Genomic DNA, 26,287 nt, shown 5'->3' with positions numbered 1-26,287 from the left:
TTAATACCTAGTATTATTATTATTGTTAGCTGGACACATTGCGGTCACTAAAAAACTGCAGTCTCTTGACAGTATTATCCTCTCATACCTTGTAGTTTCCCTATTTATAGTCTTCCTGAAAATGAGGAAAAGCCTTTGGATAATACTCTCAAGTGTACATTGATGCCAACCCATGAAGAGAACAAATACGTCACTAAGAAGATTTGTGCTAAGCTGTAAGTGGTAGATACATTAGCAAAAAGTATTCTGGTATTCAAAATCTTCATGGAAGCAAAACCAAATATCTAATACAATCCAAACAGCTAAAAATGTCCAAAATAATTTTAACTGGAGTGAATTTCATTCTGAAAAGTAATAAAAATACAAAAAAGGTGAGAAAATGTCAAATTATTTCATTAGAGTTTCACAATCATGACTTACACAGTATCACTTATAGGTAAGTGATCACGCTGCCACAAGGGAATGACAGGATGCTGAGCCAGACTGAAATCAGAGGAGACAGGAACCTCGCAGCCCCAGCTTACACTGACTGGAACCACTCCAACCATAATGCCGCCTCGTGTACTTTCTAACATTCTGTTGAGATAGCAAAGTCGCAGTACAGATTTGGAAAGCCACAACAGTCCACTGCTGACTGTGCTGCAATCACACCACTTTAGACAGGAGACTTCATTACGGTCAAAGGCAGAGCAGATGATGAACTACATGTCAAGAAGAAACAACACTTGCTTGCCTGCATTAAAATATATAAAGTCTATACATCAGGTGAAATTAATTCTAGTGATAAAGAAGAACTACAAGTTTCAGATACAGTCACATAGAATAGGTATGTTTTGCCAAATGAAAGATTTAGCTGTTAATGACCTGAGGACAACAGTTAAGCTGAGGCTATAACAGAGCTCTTATTTTTCTTTGAACCAAAGAGTCTGTCTTCAGCTGTGTTCTTTATAGCTTCAGGAATTCTTTGGTTTGGACTTTTCTAGTGCTTCTTACAGTGCTTCTTCAGCAACTGTATTTAGCAACTATAATTAAATGATTTGAAAAAGATAGCTAGGAACCCGAACAGCAGGAAAAGATAATTAACTTTTCCCTTCTATAATGTCAGCCTCTGGACTACTGACAAGATTTTACCTGAAAAGGTAAAACTTTGAAGCCTCTAGATTTTAATACCTGATTGGACAGTCAGAGATGCCATCTACATAAGACATTGATGATATATCAAATAACTTGAAAGACAAAAAGAATTGTTAAAAGTGTAAAACATTTTTAAAAGGGTGTGTTTTAATATAGTACGCAAATTTGACTTCCAGCAAAGCATCAAAATCCTTGAGTATGACTATGCTTTTAATTCACAGTGAATGGGCCAAGAAAGATGATGCATTAAAGCTCATCAGAGCATCAGTTACAAACGTGACCCATCCACAGTCTGGACCTAGTGACTGCTAGTCTTAGCTTCTCTTCTAACTGCAGCTGCTCTTTCAATTATTTTAACAATTACACTCCCCCATCTTCCATGTCCCTGCCCTCCATCTGGGGTAAAAATGCTCTTACCACACCCTATGAAAAATTAGTATAAAATTTAGTATTAGCTTCCAGAAATATTACCAATATACAGTAGCAGTAATCTGGAATACTTTATCATAGTTCCACTGCTTTTATACAAAACAGACTGAGACATCATCTTTTAGGTAGATATGTGTGAAAATCATGCAAGTAATGTAAATCTTATTTTTGCTCTAAGCTTTATCATTTCAGTTAAAGGACCGGGCAGTTAGCTGGCAGGAAGCTCTTTGAAACTCACAGCATGAGCAAATTAGTAACAAACAGCAGATTAAAAAATAGCCAAAGAAAGGAAGCCCCAACGCTACAGGTGTGATTTTTAAACCTGTTCTTGCAATTCAGATATCACAGATACAAGCTAATTAAGAGATGGAAGACACGTGTTCCGTGTACAATCCTACTAATGTCTTTGGAATCCCTCATCCTTTATAACAGGTTTTTAATGGATTAAGTGACATCAGTAATAAGAAAGCACAGAACTGAGTTCCTACGTATTTTGAGTTAGAGAGATGAACTTTTAATCTTCTTCCATTAAAATAATGATTGAATATAAATAATCATCTGAATAAAAAGATGTCATTAGTATGTGGTCACCTCTCAAAACAGAATTAAAACTTAGAGGTTGCAAACAAAAATTTCCCGAATTAGAATAAGAATTAAGAGCTCAGATTGCACTTTCAGGTTGATCTTTTTTCCAACCACTAAATAATAGTGTGCATTGATCACTTTCAGAATTCTCCCATCAAAAACTCTGTATTTGAATTTCTAATTTTGATCAAATCTTCAAATAAGTTCAGTCATTTCATTAGAGAGTATAATTTTAGTTACTGAATATCTAGACTTTAGTTGCTGTAGAATAAACTGGGATATTTTCCAATCTGTTTATATTTGTGATATCCATTAAATTAGTTAGCATATTTTTAGATCATGACATTTTTCTTTAAGTTACATCTATATTTATTCTGTGTCTAAGTCTCTCCGCATTAAGTCTGTAGAAATGGTCATTACAAAATAAACGTTAAAACACCTTCCGATTTCATGTTTCCAGCATTAGTCATTTACTCTTGGTCAACTTTCTCAATTCCATTGGTATTCATCACATCACTTTTAGCTGAATTAGTTTCAGTATAATTTGTTGACGCACTGATAGTCTGGCATTGCTTTTCTACAGTAACTGTCCTCTATTATGTAGATATTTTTTTCCTAAGGCTCAAATTGTTAAGACAGGCAACTTTACTGAAGACAAAATAGGATAATTCTGCAATTTAGACAAACTCAATGTTTACTCCGAGAAAATACATAATTTGATGAAACCACTTAAGATACAGCATGATTGTAATGTAGCCAAAATGAAATCTGGACTGCTAAGAACATCCAATGTAATTTGCAAGAATCAAAAATCCCCTCCAGTTCCAAGAAGTGTACTGTTCTGTTAAAAAGTGATAATTCAAATGTCATGGAAATTTCCATATTATGTGCTGTTTCAATGCACAAATTGTATTTGGAAGGTATACAGATGAATACATTAAAAAGCACAGTTTGTTAGTTTGATTTTACGTAACATAGCATAGGTGGCCTTTTCTGCTTTGAAGGTTTTTGGTTGGGTTTTGGTTGTGCCAGTCCTAAAACTTCTGGTTGCAATTTAATTTTCTGTTCCTCCTTAAGATCAGTTAACAGCAGCACACCCAGAATGAAACACCCCTTTTTAAAAGCAGGGATGGTACCAGAATATGGATGTAAGAACCTCAGCTCAGCTTTTTATCCCATTTTCTGCCAGGATCTTATTATGTGATATTAACAATGATATGTATTAGTTTCAACTATAAAACAGAGAGAGTAAAACCTTCACATTTTGGTAAAAATGCTCTGCAAATTATACTTGAATTGCTCTACATATTTGAAAACATTTTTGGTTTTGAAGTCTATTTATTGAACTTATATTGGTTCTTAATGTGCCCAAGTGAATATAGTTTGAAAAGAAGTATGACTGTATTTATGTAACAGCAGCATGGCTCCGGGTCCCTGAGGCTCTACTCAAAGTACTCAAAAGACTATGCATTTTTCTCTCTGTGTGCAATTTAACTCTTCAACAGTTGCATTTACAAAAAAATGGTGAGCTGAATTTGTCAAATAGCTCAACTGAAGTCAAAACTGAATTACGACTCTGGTTCACTTAAAGCCATCCAAAGACCTAAACAGCTATCAAGGAACTACTTTATGGATAAGTGAAGAAAAATCAGTCCTTATCCTTACATCTTTCTCAAAGGCTTATTAGACAAATTATATTATTCATGCCCATTGTATTTTATGTATATCCCTTTAATCTCATTCTTTTTTTCTAGAATAATGAAATAGAATTCTATTTCAATTCTGACATCCAATGTCATTTTCAGATGCTATCAGAACTACTTAACCATTCCAGCTTCTCACTTATATGTAATTACAAAACTGCATGAAGCAATTTTTAAAGTTCAGCAAAAGTGATTTAAACAAACTTATTGACACAATGATCAGTTTTGTTAGAGACTGTCAAGACCCCTCTGACATTGAACAGGTTTTTCCCGCCCTGTCTTTGATTATTTCTTAAAGAGTTGGGGGGTGGGGGGGAAGTTTCTTACCAACTTGATTTTGATTAAGCTACTGATTTACAAATTCTAGGACAATATAATATTTTCATGAATTTGGATTCATTGTGCTGTTCGCACACTTAGAAGCATTTATTATATGTGTTTCTCTGAACACTACAGATTTGCTAAGGCATTTCACCCTGTATGTTCTGTAGATAAACATAACAAAACTGCAGATCCCCTGTATCTTGGAAAGAACTTTTAGTTTGTTGTTGTCTTTAAAAAAAAGAAAACTATCATCACCCTGTGTAATATCTCAATGATGTGGAGTAACATAAAATACATAGGGATGTTATCAGCTGCAACATCTACAGTTCTGTATAAAAAAAGCCAACACACACACACAGACTAAAATAATAAAACATGTAACCTATAATAGAAACAGCACTGTGAAATTATTTTCTGATCTCAGTTAGATGGATGACAATAAGTTACTTGCAACGTCTGCTACACTGTTGTAAAATAACCATTATAGAATTTCATCTTACTTGTTGTAATATCTTCTGAGTCTTTTATTGAGAAGCATAGATTAAAATTAGATATAGTGACCAAGAGAGAAACTTAGAGAGTTTCTATTAAATACTGGTAAAGCGATTGAAGAAGTCGCTTTATTCGGTTGCCATAAGTCCAGTAAGTGACACTTGGATCATTTCTGGTTTGTAGTTTACACCAAGAGCAGCACAATATGCTACAAAATCCAGCATCAGTTAACCACTACCATTTTGACCCTTCTAGACTTTCGGAACATATAGACTTGGAAAAAAAAAAATCCAAGCACTGCTCTTCATTTCAGGAAAATGTTGTTATTTATCATTAAATATCTTATGCGTGAATGCTTTAGGAACTCATCAGAATATATGGACCCAATAACTAGTTTTCTATAACACTGTTCATAAAGATACCTCCTTTAAAACAACAATTACACCACATTCAGTCCAGGTCAGTCTCATTCACTCCAAAAGTTGCATTTTTTATTCATTTTTTTTTGCTACATCTGGGCCTGTTTATTGGGTGTCAGTTCATTCTGCAAGGACAACCTTCAACAAAAACAATCAAGTAAGGGACATAAAGCCACATTAAACATTTTCCTGCAATTAAAATAACATTAATGAAAACAATAGAGAAAAAAAGTACTTCACTTAGCATGAATTTCACTAAGCAATTTCCATTAAAAAATTGAGAATTAATTCCTGGGGCAAATAGGAAAAGCTGACCAATGGCACTGTAAGGTTAATGAGATCAATCTAATCACATTCAAAATACGCAATTTTCAGGGAGCATAATGAATTAAAGATTTTTGGTAGAAACTCTGCAGATATGCAATACTATGTAGTCAGCTTTACAAGATTAAAGTGTTAGGATCCTACAGTTTTTGTGGTACACAGAGTGCGAGAAAGAAATTATACTATGCCATTGTTACTGGAATGATCTCTAAAGTTCTATATTCAGGTAACTCTCCATGCTGTCTGTTTTTTTCTTCAAGAAACTCTGATTCTGAACAGACTATTATGGTGGATAGTCAGGGACCAAGTGATTTGTTGGTAATATTCTTTTTAGGTTGCTCTCTTAATTAGTCACTATACAAAACTGGTAGTAATGGTAAGGTTTAAAACAATTCAATAAAATACATTAAATCAGTTATTGGCAAGAGTATGCAGAACGCATAGTAAGATTTAACAGAATAACTATAAATAGAACAAAAATGCACTCTAGGTTCCCTCAGTTACAGTAAAGGGAAAAATTTCATTACTAAACAAGAGTTAAAATTTAACATGTTCAGAAGTAGAAACTAGGTATCTTATTGTTTGTACATTTGAAAATCATCTTCCTATTACTACCACATGGATGTGTCTTCCATCGAAACCATATTGTATTCAAAGCTATAATACTAAATTCCTTAAACTTAAACAATAATAATGAAAAAACAGAGCTGCACACAAAGCTGGAGAGCTCGGGACTCTCCCATAGCCAAGTAACTCAGCCTTCAAGAAGGGACGTATGCTACAGAAACACACGCCTTCTCCTTCCCATGAAAACATTCGGAATTTAAAGGTATTTTTCAAGCAATACGAGCTGTATAAACACTGTGCTCCACAGTTCTTCTCCATACAACAGCATTTTTACAAGTGGAATTCTGTTCAATGTCCCTCTCCCTCCATTCAGCAGTCCCCACTGGCTTTGCTCCTGGATGTTCAGAGCTTCCCTGCCTCCTCCTGGCTGACCAGGTCTCTGGTAACAGTACAGGGAATGGTATTTGGGTTTGTGAAGAGATATTCAAATCTTCAAGGAAGCCTTCATGGAATCTTCAATATTCAGACCACTAAATGTAGGTATTTAATAGATTAATTCTAATATCTGCCAGTGCCATGATCCTTTGTAATTAATAGAGGTGAAATAAATATTTGCAGTGGGTAGGGTGACATCAGAAGTGACTGATTCACACTCAAGTCGTTCCACTGACTACAAACGTAATTTAAAGTGACTTAATTTCTAATTTAGACCTGGCTTACAGGATTGGCTTTATTTCATTAAACCTTAAGCCTAACTACATAACATAACCCATTTTCAATCTAACTGATCTCCGTAACATGAATCACATCTACATATAATATTTGTACTGAACTATGGATCTAGTTAACATCTTTCTTTTGTTACTTAACAGATTAATATTTGAAAAATAGGGAAAATAAATATTAGCTAATATCGCATATTGATTTAGCAAATACAAATGCCTGCTAATTGTGTCATAGTTGCCTTGTTCTTCTGAAGAACACAGAAAAACAGTAGTTACAACTCAGTCCTACCAATACGTGGTGTTACAACATCAGCTGTTACTTCCACTACATCTGTTATCAAAGATTTTGCTCTGCATGAAAAGAGTAGAAGTTAATGAGTTACAGTATATTGCACATGAAATCCTAGTACGAAACTGCACATTCAGTGCTCACATTCAAACTTTTTAATTTGATGCCTCTACAATTGCAACATATTCCCTGGCTATCACAAAAGCAAACTATTCTAGAAGTAACTTAATTTGGAACTAACTGGAGAAAAACACTGTCTAAATGAAATTTTTCAAAAGGCATGAACATTTACATGGAGAAAAAACAGAGTATTCAGGATTATAAATTACTGTATCTCTTCTTAAGATTTATTTTAATAGTAAGCAAATGTAGAAGTGTTCTACACTCAAGTACAAATTATTTACTTCCCTGTATATTCACATATTAGTTACACTGAAATCTTTACAAATTATTGCATCATCTCAGAGAGGCATTAGCATGTTATACACAGTTTTAAACTTAGCTATTAGTAATAAAAATGTAACAGTCTAATATAGCAAATGAAGAAAAACAGTGGAATCAAAATATGTCTCTACACTGCTCTGATGAGTAACATAAGATTTCTTAAGACCCTTGCTCTTCAGGCACACTTCCTACCTACTTGCAAGAAAAGGCGGCTGTCAGTCACCAAAAACCAATCCTTTGCATCCTCCTACCTCTTACACATTTCCTCTAGAAGTGCCCACTACAGCTTTTACAGTGATGCGCCTTGTTCCCTTCTAGACGTTCTCAACTAACGTGCTGGGGAAAGAGGCACTTGTTATGTCACAGTACCTTGATTTTCAGATTTGCCAAACTGCTGAGTACTAAATGACTTGGTAACAGTCATATGACTTGCAATTACACTTTAAATAGATTAAGGTAAAAAATGAAGAGAAAGTTTCTAAATATCTATGCTCATAATAAACAATGCAGATACAAATACTATAAAAAAAAATTTAAAAATATAAGAAAACATTTATTCTACTTCATATAAAAACCTGAAGAACCCTGTCCTGTTTCTTATCATCAAGGTTTCACCTTTTTACTTCTCATGCTGCATTCTCAAGAGAAGTCCTACTGATATAACTAGCATCCTTGCCCTGTAGACCTAATCTCCTTCAGCAGGGATTTTGAAAGTTTCTGTTTTGTCAATCCTATTTCAGTATAAATGCATGTTTTTAAAAACAATATTCTCTAGAGTAGAAGATGGGTCTATTAAAAACTAGACAGATATCACAAGGTAAGTCATGGTTGCAGTCACTATGTATTTACCTGTTTCCATAAACAGTTATATCTACCACCCAAGGACTCCTATTTTTGCTAAATCACTTTGGAGAGAGCAAAGCTTCGTTTTCACTGGCTCCTACATGACGTGTGCAAAGCATTTGACACTTTTCCATAAATCATCCTTGTCTCCAGATTGGAGAGACATGTATCTGATGGATGGACCACTTGGTGCATAAGGAATTGGCTAGACGGTTGCACTCAAAGAGCTGTAGTCAACAACTCAACGTCCAAGCGGAGACCCGTAACGAGTGGTATTCCTTGGGTTGTTTAACATCTTTGTCAGAGACATGGACAGTGGCACTGAGCGCACCCTCAGCGAGTCTGCCGATGACACCAAGTCGTGTGGTGTGATCGAAACACTGGAGGGAAGGGACGTCATCTGGAGGGACCTTGACAGGCTTGAGAAGTGGGCCTGTGCAAATCTCATGGAGTTCAACAAGGCCAAGTGCAAGGTCCTGCACATTCAATATCAAAGTACTGTAACTTACAATTTGACTATGGACAAGTGTTTCAAATATTTTTGAGAAATAACTGTGACTTCTGGGAGAGGGAGCAAGATGAACAAAGAGCAAAAAAACCAGGTGTGTAGATTTCAAACTCAGATACAAAATCCAAAGCTTGTGCGTACTACTGAAGTTAAATATTATTTTTAAAATGTCAGGCATGAGTAATGTATTATTACTATGAACTTTTCGTCTATAAACTCAAGCAAAAGAAAGAAAAAGAGGTGAATTTAGGTCTAAAAATATGCACATTGCTAGGCGAATAGAGTGTTAATCAAAAGTGCTCTTGTTCTGATTTGTTATGATTTCTCAGCTTTGCACACTTACAGACAAAGTTTTAAGGAAAAACCAAAGTACTGTCCCATCAGTAGTAATATGATCACAAACAGTCACAGTAAAGTTCCAGAGATAAGAAAGGTTTGTATCAAAAGTTTTATTACTTTTTTCATGCTTCTCAACGCATTTTGATTGTACTATAGAAACTGGTCAGAATCTTCCACTAACTTTCTAGACAGAGGGCAACAACTCCTCCTGGTACAAGGAAAGCACCACTGGTTTCTCAAAGTTAATAAAATGATAACATACAGAATCACACAGAATCAGAGAATGTCAGGGATTGGAAGGGACCTTGAAAGATCATCTAGTCCAGTCCCCCTGCTGGAGCAGGAACACCCAGATGAGGTTACACAGGAATGTGTCCAGGCGGGTTTTGAATGTCTCCAGAGTAGAAGACCCCACAAGCCCCCTGGGCAGCCTGTTCCAGTGCTCTGTTACCCTTACTGAGAAGAAGTTTCTTCTCAAATTTAAGTGGAACCTCTTGTGTTCCAGTTTGAACCCATCACCCCTTGTCATATCATTGGTTGTCACCGAGAAGAGCCTGGCACCATTCTTGCAACACTCACCTTTTACATATTCACAGACCTTAATGAGGTCATCCCTCAGTCTCCTCCAAGCTAAAGAGACCCAGCTCTGTCAGCCTTTCCTCATATGGGAGATGTTTCACTCCCTTAATCATCTTTGTTGCCTTGTCCTGGACTCTCTCCAGCAGTTCCCTGTCCTTCTTGAACTGAGGGGCCCAGATCTGGACACGATATTACAGGTGTATACAATTCCATCCATTATATTTTAGTTTAGTATTAAAAATTTGGGATAATAATTCATATGGGACAGAACTTTCATTTCTAAGACTGTATTATAAAATGTCTCTCTGTTTAATTTGCAATATACTTAAATGTGGAGACCAAGTCAATATATTAATTATAATCAAAAGACGCAGATGCTGTTGACTGAGTAGGCTTGTTAGCAGCACAGTTAAATTTGAGACTGTAATAGCTGAAGTCAGGATCAATGGACACCTGATGTTTTTCCTCTATAAAACTGTATTTAGATACAGCTTTCACCAGTCACCTCATTCTTTGTTGATTAAGGTCTTTGCATGCAAAAATGATGTCAGTAACGTTATTATTGTAAGTTGGCTCTTCTGAACAGAAATGACTTAACGGTCCTAACTTCCAGTCATTCACTACCAGTACTCAGAAATTAAGGAACAACCTCTTTAGATTGCTGGCTATGATGTTCAAAGTCTAAAGGAGCAGAGCTTCCAGTTTTTTGCAACACAAGACGATATATTGAATGCCTTCCAAAAGTGCTCACAGCAGGGAATAAAACGACAGCAGTGCTAGTAGTCAGGCTCTTTAGGGTTAGAAAGATTTCCACATTCAGAGTCCTTAACTCTTTACAGGTTCTGGTACGATCACAGAAAAGACATTCTTAGTTTCCATACATGGAAGAGCGATGGTGCAGGATCCAGAACCACAAAACCATCTAATCACAGATCTCACAGAGAAGAGGGGTAGGTAAACCCTCCTCTGTTCAGAAGAATGATCTGTTCAGAATCACTACTTTTCTTTTTCTTTTTTTTTGAGAAACATTTATTTTACTTCAGTAGCAATAGGAACTAAATTTCTACCACAGTATGCACCAAAAAGCTAAATTTAAAACATATTTACTAGTTATGTCTTGTATCATACAAAGTAAGAAGTCCTGTACTTTAATGGAGAATCATGGAATCATAGAATGGTTTGGGTTGGAAGGGACCTTCAAAGTCATCTAGTCCAACCCCCTGCAATGAGCAGGGAAAAAGGAACTATTTAAAAACTCACATCATAAACTAGGAACAAGATCACAAAATATTAAAGGGGACCCATATTACTCTAGTTGAGCATAAACAGGTGGTATATTAATAAAATAATATTTCTGATATATTACATCTTTCTGTAGTAATCACTAGGAAGGTTACTGATATTAAACTTTTTAAACTAAACCCTCTTAGTGCAGACAGCACTCCGAATTAAATTTGTCTTCAAAGCATCTTGTTATTCCATTGCCTCTGTAACATCCTACTAATCTCATTTTTAGGGTGCAAAGTTGCACGATTTAACTTGCGTAGCTGTTGCAAATACACACTATGACAGGTGTATAGAATCAGATTTGTCTTTCTTTGAAACCTACTCTTTCAAGTGATTTTAGCTCAAATACAAGAATCTACTCTAATAGAAATATTACTACATGTGGAAAGTTAAATAAAAAAGTACACCCATAATAAATGCTGACAAAACAAGCTAAAGACCCCTTTGTGAATGTATACAAAGTCTATAATACTGTAATGAAGAAAACTGGCAGACATGTCCAAGAATTAAATAAGGAGACAATACACTCACCACTTACATGTTGTAGAAAGACACTTCTAGGGAAGAAAAACAAGCATTTTCAATAGCTCTATTTTTAAACTGCTCTGATTATTTCATATTTCTTGTTTAATATTAGTATGATTTCATTTAGGTATGAAATTCTCTGCAAGAAAGAGAATCTGGTCTTGGTTTGGGGGGATTTTTTTGTTTCTTTTTTTTGTTGTTGTATGTGTGTGTGGTGGGTTTTTTGTGTTTTGTTGTTTGTGGTTTTATTTGTTTGTTTTGGGGTTTTGTTCCTTTTTGTGTGTGTTTGTATTTTTGTGGGTTTGTTTGTTGTTTGTTTTTATTTTTTTTTGGGGGGGGGGGGGCGGTGGGTGGGTGCATTTGTTTTTAAGTAATACAAGCCAGTAATTTTTAGATGCTAACAGTTCGCTCATAAAAATAGAGCATTATTCCTCTGTTTCAGGGAATAACATAAAGCTTCAGGAACTTTGGAATCTAATAGGCTAGAAGAAAGGACCACAGGATGTAACAACTGCTTTCACACACCAAAAATGCTGATAAATGTGAGGAAAATTACTGTAAGGGCAAGGTCATGTGCTAAATGAGACTTGAAAATATCAGCAGTGTATGCTTACCATAAATCAGAAGATATTAACCTGGGCCTTCTCTACTCTTACGTGAGAGGACGAGACAAAGTATTCAAGTGAGCCGAGATTTAGGAAGAGTGGTAGGTAGCAGGGAACCTTTAAACCCTGCACCGATTCTAATTATGTAATTATTATAGAGGAAAGGAAAGGTAAAACAAACAAAAGCTGTTGACAACGCTCATTCCATCACTAAGCTAAAGGTGCACTTCAAAGTCACCCTGTATCTGACTTTCATTCAAATGTAGGTAATGTGAAATGTTTCACTACGCTCTGAAACAGGCATTCTTCTTAAAATATATATGAAACCTAAGATTTAATCTAAGAGTAAACCTCACAACAACTTCAAAAGGCATGAACATTTACATAAGTAATAACAACCTTGATTCCCTTAGAATTTTATTAATCATATGACGTAAGAAGATGGTGGTTCACTGTATGATTTGAACTAGCATTACCTCATAATACTTCACCATAATGAAACATTTGAAAAAATTAAGCGCTTTTACCTGAATTTTAATAGGACAGACAATTGTGCACACATTTATTTTGGTCATAAGATCAATATGGTTCTCTCACTAGTATTTATATAAAATAATCATTGAAGAATCATTATTTTAAAGATTATATATATCAGAATAAAGGACAGTCATGACTCTGAAGATTTTATAGCTATAAATTCTTGTTTTATAAGTACAAACCAAGATCCAACGAATTCACAGGAAAGTAAAAAGAAGCAACGCAAAATCAGTCAATGTGAATTTTAGTGCTATTAACAGACTCAAACCTACCTGTCAAATCTATTCTGGGTATTGCAGAAAAACAGAACTTACATAAAGATTCAGAGAGAAAGCAACTGAGTATCTGCATGAGGTGCTCCATTTAAATAAGACAGTCAACCTGGGAGCTGGCACAGACACTTCGATGCAAGCACAAGTGCGAGATGAGGCTGTCACCACTGGCTGATAAACTGGCATCTCAACACTGAGTATGAGATGACATGAAAGGTGTCGGGATTAGTCCATTAAAGGCCTCAAAAGAGGAAGCATCTAAGTTTTGCTTGCTGCTATAAAAGAAAGGGAACTAAAGAAGATGCAAAGCAAGAAGAAATGATGGACTGAAAAATGATCTTTACAGCTTCACTGCAGTCTGGGTGAATATAAATGAACCAAAAATGCATTTGTCAAAGCCAAAGAAAAGGATATTGCAGTAATAAAGATGTGGGTTGATGACACATGGGTGAAAATGTCTGTTAGACAGACAGAAAAGCCTGTATCTTAAAATCATGAAAAAGAAAAAAAATTTGCAAGACAGCTTCCTTACCACAACATATTGAATATATTTTTATAGCTCAGCTACGTCAAAGTGGTAACTAACTTAAACTGAAAATTTACACTAAATCTCTAATATCTAGCAGTCAAACCAGTATCAGGCCAACATTAATATTAACTTATATTCTGTTTCACAGCTGAATCTAGTCCCTGAAGTCCTGTTTCTTTGCAAATCTTTCAGATATCCGGTACGCAACACCATTAACTCACACATTTTCCGTTGGTATTTTAATTCTAAAACATGTTTGAATATTTTACTACTGAACAACATCAACCATTCACATCTCCCAAGAATTCAGGAGAAATTTAGAATTATGGCTATAGTTAGGAAAATTAATAACAATAAGTCAAAGTTTAAGACATGCTGATGAATAGAAAGCTCTTCATCACTTGCATCTTTAATTACTTAAGCTTAGACAGAAATTAAATGAATTTCACATTTTGCATTAATATCACAAGTCATACTTTATCATATTAAAAAACCCCACAACATTTTATTTTTACCTATATTAAACTTACTACCTTTTTTTTCAATCTGACAGTAGTATGGAACCCATGAATTAACACAGAACCATCAACAGAAATATAAGCCAAGAAAAATCCATTTGATCCTATAAAACATCACTTTGATTAAAAAGGGAAAACTGAGCCAGGATTAAAAGGTCTTCTATTTACTGTCTACTCATTGAGTTCTCTGTCCCCCAGCGTGTGAAGCAAAAACTGATGATCTGAAGCATGAATAGAGCTACAGAGCTGCCCAAACTAGCTTTCTGTACTTGGATTTGTGCAGCATCCTATGTGGGTAAAGTGGACTCTCTCTCAAGGTGAAAACCATGAGAGAATAACAACCTCTACCTAAAACACTATCATTCTTCTCAGCAAAATTAACCTTCATGTTATACATAGGCATAAAATATTTAAAATGTCTATCTGAAACGATATCAGTAGAGTTTCACTGCTATCAAGAAGTGACCCCGGGAAATTCTAAAATTGCATTTAATAATTTTTGCCCTCATTACATAGCATTGCAAGGCATAGCTCATTGCATTACATAGCAAATTTCAAAAAGGGATCAAAGCTCACTAGAAAGGTTACTCTGCCTTACGAGAAAGGTTATTCTGCCTTAAAAATCCTGTGAGATTTTTAATTCTGTTCAAAGAGGCACGTAAGAGAAAAGCCTGAGTTTTCACAGCTAGTACTAAAGAACCAGACCCTCCAACTGCCAGTTAGGAGCGACTTGCCTCATCTATGTCATATGCAGAAAAACAAAGCACAATATGTGCAAGAGAAGCGACTGAATGCACGTTTTGATGATTCTTGATGTAGTCTACAGAACACAAAATTTCAGTACAAAATGTACTATTACTATGACTTCAAAATAATGTGTATTCAGTGCAATCAGAGCACTTCAACAGCACACACTGAGTCTCCCAATTTTCCAAGGTAGTTTAAATGCCTATTACTTGAGCTACTACTTTGAAGACTAGGCAACTGTCTACAGCTATTATTAACAAAGCGGAAGAATAATGGATTTTATTCTTGCCTGTGGGAGAGAAGTATAATTTGGAAAATTGATAACACTTTATTACAGTCATTTTAAAAGGTCATGTTACACAATAAAGAAGGCCAAGCCTTTTAGTGATAACACATGGTAGTGGTAAAACTACCACTAGTCTACAGAACCTCAAAATTGCTAAATGCATTTCTATATGCTAAGCAATCTAAAGCAGTCTGATAAATGTGTTCCAGCATGTTCCTGATTTATATGTTTTATATAGTCCAGTTTGAATAGCCTATGAAGAAATTAAACCATAAATAAATAATTATTAAATAAGTAAACAAATCTGAACATATGTAAGTGAATCAAATCTTCATAGTACTATACCCTGAGATAATGACTTAAACGTTGTAGTAGTTTCGGTAGAGAGGGGAAAACTGTTATGAACATTGTTGCAGGAAATCAACGGGAAAATTTTAATAGGGAGGATTAACAGTGAACAATCGTAGTTGAGAGGCATGGCTGCCAACATTAAGGTTGTTTTTGACAAAATACTATAAATTGAGAAAATCTGACAGTGTTAGAAGGCAGTATAAATTAGTTATGTTGTGCCCTTAGGCATTTATTTATTGCAAAAATAGGCAACGACAGTTAAAGCGCTCTGGATAAATTGCTTTATGAAGAAAGATAAAACAGATTGAAGTGACACCCAAATTTACACAATGGTTCATTTGTACAGGGCAACAGAGTTCAGTCAGCTGCAGAGAAAACAAGCTGGTAAGGGGCCATTTCCCCCGGGCGAGCACTGGTGCGGCGCTGCAGCGCGGTTTGCTCACAGACAGCCTGTAAACAGGACTTTAAAGCCTCTCAGGCATTGCATGTGCATCACAGGGTAAAATTCAATATAAAATGTTTCTATGAAAGCGAACTGCCACCAATTCACAAATAAAACTGAATTTCTATAGGGGTATGCAATGATTCTCCAATTTACCATATACAAATCCAATTACAAACAATTTCCTGATAAGCTCTTTGCTGGAAAAAGGTTTTGAAATGTAGGGACACCCGAAATAATTACTCTTACAGTCCTTTTATTTCCCACTGAAAACCAGCCTCCTTATTTTAAAAGACTGCTCGCTTAGCTTTTTTTGGAAGAATGAAAAGCCCCTTGTTAGAATGTACTGTTCTATATACAGATGAGAAATTATAAATAAATAATGCCAGTGACGCATTTAAGATTTAAAAAAAACACAGCTACCTTCTCAGAAAATCGTTTTGTGAAATACCAAGGCTTTACTTGTAACAACATCTCCTGAAATCATCTTCTCAAAGTCTGTTTCTGTGAAAACAGCATTTTTTTTTCCCCAGAGTGGACAAAGAAAATACATCTCCTACTGCTTATAGTCCATCACTTCAGATCTAACAGTTCTGGAGCAACTCTAACAGTCAGTCAGACACCATCAGTCTTGCTGCAGCTGCTACTGTTTTGTCATAAACTCATTCCCAAGTAACACTAGGAAGCGTTATTTAATAAATACCACCCTGTGCTTGAAACATATCCCCTTCACTTACTTGAAAATCTTTCTCTTCCAGGATCTCTTTCCTCCACCTGACAAGGAAGGCAGCACAGACGTACAAGTGGAAGTGAGAAAAACCCTCTGGTTCAGACTAGAAAAATAAAAATAAATCATCATTTCAATAGACAAATAATACTTTTGATCACCATACACCCCAAGTGCAATTTTGTGGCATTTGCTACTAACTACAAGTGTCAGCTAAATGTCTGTCCCTTCGTTATCACAAACATGTATGCATTTAAACTATGGCAAACCTATTCATACCCAGTATCCGTAAGAGGAATTAAGGTGTGGTATGCATTTCTCATATTTGAATTCATTCTTTACAGATGCGTTTCCTGCATTTCTGATGTTATCCATTAGCTTATATCTGCAATAAAATACTGTATTGTCTTGCTCAGTACTGTGGCGTGAACACATGCTTCATCTCCAATATTAATAATGGAGATGAAGCATATGTAGTTTTATTTGATACTAGTAGCTTTTTCACTATAAATTCTGCTATAGGAAATGATTAAGAATTTTTAAAATATACAATTTGGTCTATATTTGACTGAATTAATGTTTTTTACTAAAGGAAAAATATTTACTTGTAACACAAACATTTATAACTCAGATTTGTATTCAGATCTGCAGCTTTCTGTTCAAGTCAGCAGATTCAGTCACTTTATAAAAATCCCTCTAGAAATTAAGATTTCACATGCACACCTAAGAGTTCAGAAAAATTCGTGTTCCTACTTTTAAAAGACTTCACTGAGTTTTCCTCTATTACCAAATTAATTTAGATTCTATTTTCTATACCACTGAGAACTGAAAAAATAATTGATATTTAATTATCAATGTGATGGCTGTGAACTAGTTCTATGTAAAATCTCATTAAAATAACATTTAAAAATAATAATAATAATAATAAAATTAAGCTACATAATCTGACAAATGTAGGGATACTCAAAAGCTGATATCTAAATAATTTGTAAGACCTAATTGAACTACTTTAAAAGTATAGGAATTTCTTTTTCATATTCTCTACTGGTCACTTCAAAACTGCAGTTTACTCTTCAAAAAATATAGCGTTTTGCTCAAGGAAAGTGAAATGAAAGAATATCTTATGTAAAACAGAATATAATAAAATGTCTACATCATTGCCATTTAACCCAGAAGAGCACAGTATTTAAAATATTCCACATAACATTTTTAACAGTGCAATCAAGTAACCTCACTGCTTTCACAATTGGAGAAGGAAAACTATTCTGCTTGTCCTACTTTTTCTTCTCTGCTACCTTTGAGTGACAGAAATGCACAGTGTACCAACTACGGCGGTACAAACACCATGTTGGCAACTACCTACTTTACAGATCATCCTGTCCACCAAAACGGGAAGAATCAAGAAAAGAGATAATGCCAGTTATTTGCAGGGTAGTTTTAAGTTTAAAAGTGCAGTTGGAATTGAAAGCAGGAATTAGTTAACTTTGGAATGCGAAAAGGAAGATTCTGCTTCTAAGATCCTGTGATATTTTTCCTTCTGTAGGAAAACACTGCTCTTGAACAACATCACTTGCATAACACTGTAAAATCCCAGGACAGACAAAGCATATGGTAACTTTAACAAGACTTCTCTCTAGAATTCATCTTAATCAGAAAAATTAAAGTCAAGTCCAATTTACAGCATCATGTACTCACTACCATCCTCCTGAAAAATCCAAGCCTTTTACTTTAGTGTTGGCATGTCTCTTGGGATGGCAAGTTAAAATATATAAAAGCATCAAATGGTATCTCAGGAAGACATACTTGTAAGCAAAGTGCTGCTACCACTTATCAGATACGATTGTGGCAGCATTTAAATAATCAAACATAACTCTAGAAAATGCAGAAAGCCAATGCTAAGAAAACAACCCTCTTCCTACTTTATCGTGTAAATAAATTTACAGAACATACAGTATTTTATAAATTCAGCCTTTGATAATCTTCTATAACATTTTCATCCCTAAAATGAGAAAGAAAATATTTAAAATATTTTAAAATTAAGTATAGAAACAGTACTTGTGGTCTACCTTTTCTCAGCACTCATCTGCAAACAATTTCTCACTTTTAACATTAATTTTCAAAATGTCCTTTCAAGTAGCAGCCTTTAACCATACATTAAAAGTTTTTATTGTTTTTGAATACACAACACTATCTCAGAGAAGTGACAACCTTTCTCTAAATCTGAAAGACAAGCAGGGTGGTAAAGCCCAATGAAAACAGATTGTGTCTGAGACTAAGTCAACAGTCCCTACAAGAAAACACCAGCACATTTTCCAGAAGCCCATTCTGAAGTATGTGCTGTCACTGGTGAAGACTTTGTGGCAGAGGATGAACCAGCTCAGGTCACCTTGTGACCTGGTGACCTGCGATCTGGGTTTACATCTACTTCAAAGAACAGGCACCTGAAGAGTATTGGGCCAGCCTGAGCATTTGCAATCAAACATGAAAGGGGAAGAAGGAAAATGATGGTTATAAGATGGAGGCAAATAAAGCTGGATTGAGATGGCTGAACAGATAAAGAAAAGTATAGAAATGCTGCTAAAAGTCGATAAAGAAAGAGGAAGACTATTTTTGCAGAAGTAAGAAGACTGAACAGTCTGTAGACAGGAGAATTTCACTTAAAACAATAGTTTTTAATCAGGATATTTTATGTACTGGATTATTTGGTATCTTACCTGAATATAATAATGTTTACCTTTCTTTAATGACATGACATGAGCAAGAAAGAAGTAACTGAAAGGAACTTGCCATAGTGTTAACATATACTAATCCTCCTTGCATAATATTGAAGGAGTGAGGAGATGAAAGTTCTTGAAAAGCATAGGGGAGAAGGGGGGGGGGGGTTAAAGAAATATGTCTGAAAGCAGCATTTTCAGTTTCAAAGTCAACTTGTAGTAGCTGTTGGCAAAATTGTTCATTTTGCTCTCTCTTACATTGACTCACAAAACAATATTACCTAGGTAGTCAAATTACATCAGAGTACTCTTTTTTTTTCTGATAATAACCGAAGATTCTGATTTTAAGCCCAATAATTCATTCTATTATGCCATAACATAGAAAATCCTTCTGTAACCAGAAAGATAAGTGGCTTAAAAACACAAACAAAAAAACAGAAAAAAAACCCCACAAAAAATACCTCAAACCAAAACAGAACTGCAATATTGAAAATGAAAATGTTTTCAGGAATTGCAGAAAAAAATAAGAACCTGTACTTTTTCTTGAGATTTTTTTGTTAAACCTTTTTTTTCCCCAATACATTTTTTTTCAGCTCTTTTAAATGAAACCAAATAGGTTTAAATATGCAATTCATTAGAGAAAAAATGCATATCCCCCTATAGATTTAAAAATTCATCATGCTTGAGAGATAAGTCTGGGCTACAAAGTATTTCCAATGGATAGTTTTAGACAGTTTTGGAAATTGAGTAAAACAGCTAATGCATAATTCCCTTTTCTAACACCTGCTACCTATTATACTTTTCCATTTGTAGCTTTTGAAGTTACAAACAGTTTGATCTCTAAATGTACAGAAATGCAGGCTACCAGCTAAAAGCTACTTAAAATCAAATATAAACAATGACCTTGATTTAAATATTTTAGCAAAAGATCTCAAGACAGATGTACAACCTTCCAGAAGACTTATTCTGAACATATTACAGACGACTCAGAGCACATTATCTAAGAACCATCTGTCATTATCAATAAAAATCATTTAGATGGTTAACATCGCAAATATCTCATTGCCCTGCAAATGCTGGATCTCGTCTGCAGCTGAAATTAAAGGTGGTTTTGATGCTGCACTCCCCGAACTTCTTGAATTGGACAATCACTGAGAGAATGCAAATTTTGTTGTATGACTACACTGGTTATTGTCTAGTCAATGATTAGTTTAACCTGCCTCCTATACCCCGGATATGTCAACATTTAGGGAGGGTAATATCTCATGGTAATATATTAGTTGATAAAGAGTAAATATAATAAGCTATTATTTTTTTTAAGTACTGAGAATTATTAAAGCTATGAAATGGTGCCAGGCTTAGGTATTAAAACTAGTATTGAAAGAGAGTAAACAATCACCTCCTATTCACTTTCTGCAGTCCCTTCATCTTTCCTTCTCTTTTGCAGACTAAAAATTCTTGATGCCTTCCACCACTCCTCATATACTGATCCCACCATCTTTGCTCAGCCTCCTTAAGCATCCTTGCCTGTACTTTTCTGGTTTTGAAATGGAGTTCAAACCATACACAGCATGCAAGATACTGAGAGAACATAACTCATATAGCTGTATAATGATATTTTGTTCTCCTTTCCTTTCTCAGTAATTCCTAGTCTCTGTTTGTTTTTTTTTCTTTGTCTTTCTCAACTGTTACAGAGCTGATATTCTCCTCTGGTGCTCGAGTGTAGAAAGCTAACTTGAAGCCCACAGTTGCACAGGTAAAGTCAGGATTATTCCAAGCACATGCACAATATCACTTTATATTTGTCCACACGGAATTTCACCTGTTATTTACTGCCTGGTTGTTTACAGCAACATGAAGTTCTGCAACTCCTTGTTGTCAGCTTCTCAGCTTTACTACTCAGAATAACACTGTGCTGGAAGCAAAACTTGTTGTCTCACTACTGTATCCCTTTTCCAATCATATTCTAAGCCCTCATCAACAACAGTGGATAATTTACACTGTTTAGGTTTTAGAAAGTGGTTGATTACTTACAGCTATATTTTCTTTCATTCACCATCATTAATGTAGTAAAGAATAAAGTATTTTGGTTAGAGCCATTAATATGGTACGTAATTATCCTACCAAACCATGTCACAGTGTAATGACTTAGAGCATCTCTATGTACTTAACACTGAGCAACACTGTGTCCTTCACCTCCTCTAACAGCACAAAACACAAGCATACAGTATATTTTGTTTCTTGTATGAGTATCACGCTGACGCATACACTTCCCTACACCCCCAGTCCTGAGTAGTTTCCTCAAGAAAAGGTTTAGGGAGCCTGATCACACAAGCTGTAAGAAGATATGAGAAGATGGCAGTACCAACGCTTTTCAAAAATGTACACACGCTTGAAAAGTCTAAGCCTCTCGCTATTTCCAAGAAAATTCACTTAACATCTTTAATTTACTCAATGTGTCCCCCACCGTAACATGAAATCCCTCTTGCATGAGAGATGTTATGGAAGCAGTGGCTGAGTTGTTATGGAAAGGCTGAAGAGCAGCAAGATAAGAGTAAAACCAGAAGTGAACAACTAGTTGTCCCCAGCACAAGTAAAGTTGATGAAAACATTTTCTATAAACTGTAGGCTGTTTCTTTTTTAACACGTTATATGGCAGTGTTGAGTGAAAAGCTCCAGACAAAATATTTTCAAAGGCATGTACATCTTAGATACCGAAGTTTAAATCCCATCCCATTTCACCTACAATCAATGACAGAAAGACATTATTGCAAAGACTTTTTTTTATTTAAAGCTACTCTTAAAAAGTTGGACTTCAATTATTCAGACATGATTGTCCAGCTGGAAAGAAATTTGTTTTGAAGTTTCCTTCTAATTAAGACTCTATTTATTCTATTTCAAATCGCCAATTTAATTTGAGCTTAAACATTTAAATTCCTCCCCAAGTAGTGACTTGACACCAATTAGTTGGTCAAAAATGCCATGGAAAAAAGCAAAGCTGCGTCACATCAAAACCAAAACTGTTTTTATTCATGGAATTCTACTTAAACGTATGACTTACCTTACAAAGCACACACTAAATCCAAATCATTAGTAAAAATACGCTACAACTGATTTAATTTTGAAGAACTTTGCCTTAAGGCAAAATTTTTAAGCAGACTACTTTAAGTAGACTACTGATTTGAAACACGGACAGGCACCATTGATTAAAGAAGAATATGGAAAATTTTCCACCTGTGAGCAGAACTTCAGAAGATCATGTGAATCAAAACCAAATCATACATCCTCAACCTGCTTTTAAAAGGCACATGAGCACAAATAAGTAGTATGACTAATATTTATCAAACTAATTCCCTATTTCACCTCTTTAATTTCTAAACTATTTACCTCATGCATCCTTTTAATTATTTTTGCAGTTCATTCCCAGAGATCCTTGACGCTGGGAAATTAATTAATGGCCACAATAGAAGAACTGTCAGCATTGTTTAAATACAATTTCAGTACTGGCCTCATTTACATGTATCCCTTTATTCTAAACAATAGGGCTGCTGAATTTTTTGTATGAAATCATTAGTTCATTAAAAAGAGCATAATGATATCCTCTTCTACTGATATTCATCAGTTATCACATTTTGCTGAAATACATAATCCATGCTCAAGATAACCATGAGAGCTTTTAGGACCCAGACTTCAAAGACAGTGAAATAGTTGTATAATAGTTGTATAATCATTTGATTAATTTGCTTTAGCTTTATCATATTATTAGCTTTAATAAAAGTTACCAAATTAATTATTAAAAGTAGACCTACAAAAAGTAAAATGTGTTAACACTTCACAACTGAAAAAAAAAATCATTTGAATGACTGTACAAATACATATCATATGCTTATACTGAAAGACAAAACCAACATCTAAATAACACCGTTAAAACACAATAATTACCTATTCCAAATTCTGAGCAAGTAACAAGAATATGCTTACTGACACACCACCAGCATGTAATTCAAAGACATCCTCTCATCGGGTATGTTTTAGGCCTCACATCAGTTCCAGATAGGGAGACTTACATATGTATCTTTTTGTACAAAAGCTGGTATTCTGATTGGAATAAACACTTAAATGAAATATTACTGGTCATTTGAGTAAACTGTACTAAGTAACCCAGCAAAGATATTACTAAATTCTTTTCCAGTCAACAGAAACTCTACAATCCTCAAATTGCCACATCTGTAAAAAGAAGGGATGATTAAATCAATTTACTACGTAAATATTTTGTGAAGATTTCTTATTAAGACTCTGAACATGACATTTATACCGAAACCTTGTGTAGTCTAAGAAAGACCTATTTTCTTCTTAATAATGATAACAATTTGGCTGCATGTTCAATCTTGCCACATGATGATGATCTACCTGCACCAAGCTTAACAACATTCCTTGGCCTGCATGTTTTAGACTTCATTCAGCTCCTTTTACGACTAACATACTAATAACGCCATAGAAACTAAAGTAGGCAGCTGCTGGATGCAGCAGCATCTTCACTGATTAAAGAGAAAAAGCACAACATCTGAAAACATCATGCAGCTGCTCGTCAGCTACATCCAGCAGACAGGCTCTACAGTAGTGATTCTGCAGGTTTATAAGCTGCAGGTTTATAAAATGGCTGATGTCAAAAGCAACAGAAAAGCTAACACCATTATTCATTCCAAGTATCTGAAAATTGCTAGTTAATATCACAGCTGGAAATGCTAATAATGCATGTATTTTAATTAAATTCATTAGATACTTGATAGCTATCACTAGGTGCCAGATCTTATCTGGATAAATAAGATAAGCTCCTTCTTACCTAAACAGTTAATACAAAAGACTCATCAAGCTGATTAAAAAAACCCACACTCTTCAGACCACTTTTATTCCCATCCACCAGCTGGTTAGTATAGAAACTGAATAATAGTGAAGAGGGGGTGCAGCTTTGCTGATCTCTGATCAGAGTGAGAAACTACTGCTAAATATAATTGACTTTGTTAGCTTCGACAAAAATATTTCTGTGAATAACAATATTGTTCTGAAGATGCAACATGTCTCAATGGATGCCACAACCTGCCCAGTACTCAAGTGTCCCCCAGGACATTGAAACAAGGCAAGCTCTTTGATTCTAAGCTTCTCACAATACTGAAAAACAAAACCTGGTAGGCAGCAAAACAATCAAGTCAAAGTCTGCACTAATAATTAGTCTTCACATCACTGAAGAGAGCAGTATAAAACACAAGACTTACGTGGGAATGGCAATGGCAACACCGGTAGAGTTGTCATGCTGCTTTATCAAGGTTCCCTGGACATTAACTCTGATGCTACTACTCTTATCTCTGAGAACTGAAAGATCTGTCTTGACCCTGAAGAGCCCTGAGCAATTATGAGACAGTAATGCTTTCATACTTTTCTCCAGATCAGGTGTATCATACACTGATCACCAATGTTTTGCCAAGTGTATAGACTGCAACCACTTTGTTGAGAAAAGCTTCTACAAGAATATCCTATATCAGTATAAATAAAGAAAAAAGTGTGAGAAAGTGAGGCAAACTTCACAATATTACCACCTGCATCCAACTTTATTAATTCTAACATTACCAATAACACAGGGGCTTCTTTTCTGGACAACCTTACTCCACCACAGATACAGCACAGTTGAGTAGCTTGAAAAGCCGTGTGCCGTAACAGCTTCTTCCACCCTGACAGCTCAAGGTGACAAGTAGAGCTTCATGTTTTTCACATGCGATGTGACTTCACCAGAGTTTGCAGTTTCAGTTATTCAAATCTCTTATTGCTGTCAATAAACACAGCTTGTTTTCTTCTTTCCACCAGCTTTAGTGAGAGCCTCTCCACTAATCCACATTGACATCTAAAGGGCTGAGTCCTCAGCATCAGTATCTCGAGATGCTTCCAAAAGACGACAAAGCGAGCAAGAGTGTCTTGATCACTGACCTCCATGGCCTTAAGCAGCACAAAATGGGACGTCAGTTTTGATCCAAATAAAAGCTTATTGGCTGATCTTTTTGGCTGATTCTTCAGTTGAAATTTACTGTTAACATCTAGTATAGTACTTCTGCAATTTCTTTAATCAAGAAATACTGACAAAATAATTTAAAAGCACAATACTAGTCTTACTGAAACAATCTGGGCACTGCATACTGCATTAGACTCCTAAATATTGCTCCCAATTTTCAGAAGCTTTTTACAATTTATTTTATTCAAGCTTTTAAAAGAGTACCTACTGAGGCTATAAATTACTCTTACTGGATTTGTTTTTTACTAGTATAAAATAAAATATTCTACCTCAATATAATTATTTTTCAAATCACTTTTTTTTAGTTGCAACAAGCAACAATATGACAAAAATGACAAAAAAAAAAGTCACACCACCAGGCTTAAGGCCAAATTTTATCAACAAAATGAATGTGAAAGGAACAACTATTTAGCAAAATAACAATTCAGACTCCAGAAAATTACAACAGAATCCAAACAAAATATTATCTACCCCTGTTGTGGGCTAAAATAATAGGTTTATCTAGTAATAATTGTATCATCAAAATGTAATTTTTTACTGCATCTGTCTTGCAGCTTTACAATATTTTTAAAATGCATCACACAGATTTTTCCCACATGATTTTGCTTATAGTGATGAAGACTGAAGACTTTGAACTTCTAGGCTTTAAAATCTGACTAGAACATGCCGTAAAATGTTGCAAAGAAGGATGTCAAGCTGTCTGTTCAAACATAAATTTAAGTCAAAGTCAATGTTTTAACATCTCAGATATTGTTTAAGCTGCAATACAGCTTCAATTGGTACATAGCTGCAAGATTTTTGCACAGCCTACTAATCCACCCTTACTTCATGTATATTGGTAATCTGTGACTCTCAAAAATCCTAAATTAATATCAAAATGGCAAAGGTTGTGTAAAATTAAAAAACAACAACAAAACAAACAAAAAAACCCACAAAACCCCCAAAGAAAACAAACAAAACAAACAAAACACAAACAAAACAA

General features: G+C 35.0%; 1 protein-coding gene across 3 annotated transcripts in view; it reads right to left on the bottom strand.

Moving 5' to 3' along the window:
- TBC1D22A (TBC1 domain family member 22A) overlaps window positions 1-26,287 on the bottom strand; it is a 164,011-nt gene that overhangs the window by 20,669 nt on the left and 117,055 nt on the right. The window contains exons 12-13 of one of the 3 annotated variants that reach the window (XM_080343459.1): window positions 16,541-16,636; window positions 6,370-6,507 (exon numbers count right to left, since the gene is read on the bottom strand). In XM_080343459.1, the coding sequence (XP_080199585.1) occupies window positions 6,493-6,507; window positions 16,541-16,636 (111 nt within the window). In that variant the 3' untranslated portion in view covers window positions 6,370-6,492. Of the gene's footprint in view, window positions 1-6,369; window positions 6,508-16,540; window positions 16,637-26,287 lie in introns of those variants that run through there. The other 2 variants (XM_080343458.1, XR_013922065.1) reach the window with 2 other exon arrangements.

The sequence above is a fragment of the Nesoenas mayeri genome, assembly GCF_963082525.1.
Source record: "Nesoenas mayeri genome assembly, chromosome: 1".
NCBI lineage: Eukaryota > Metazoa > Chordata > Aves > Columbiformes > Columbidae > Nesoenas > Nesoenas mayeri.
The sequence above is the reverse complement of the archived record's forward strand: the minus strand, read 5'-3'. Positions and strand labels throughout refer to the sequence as shown.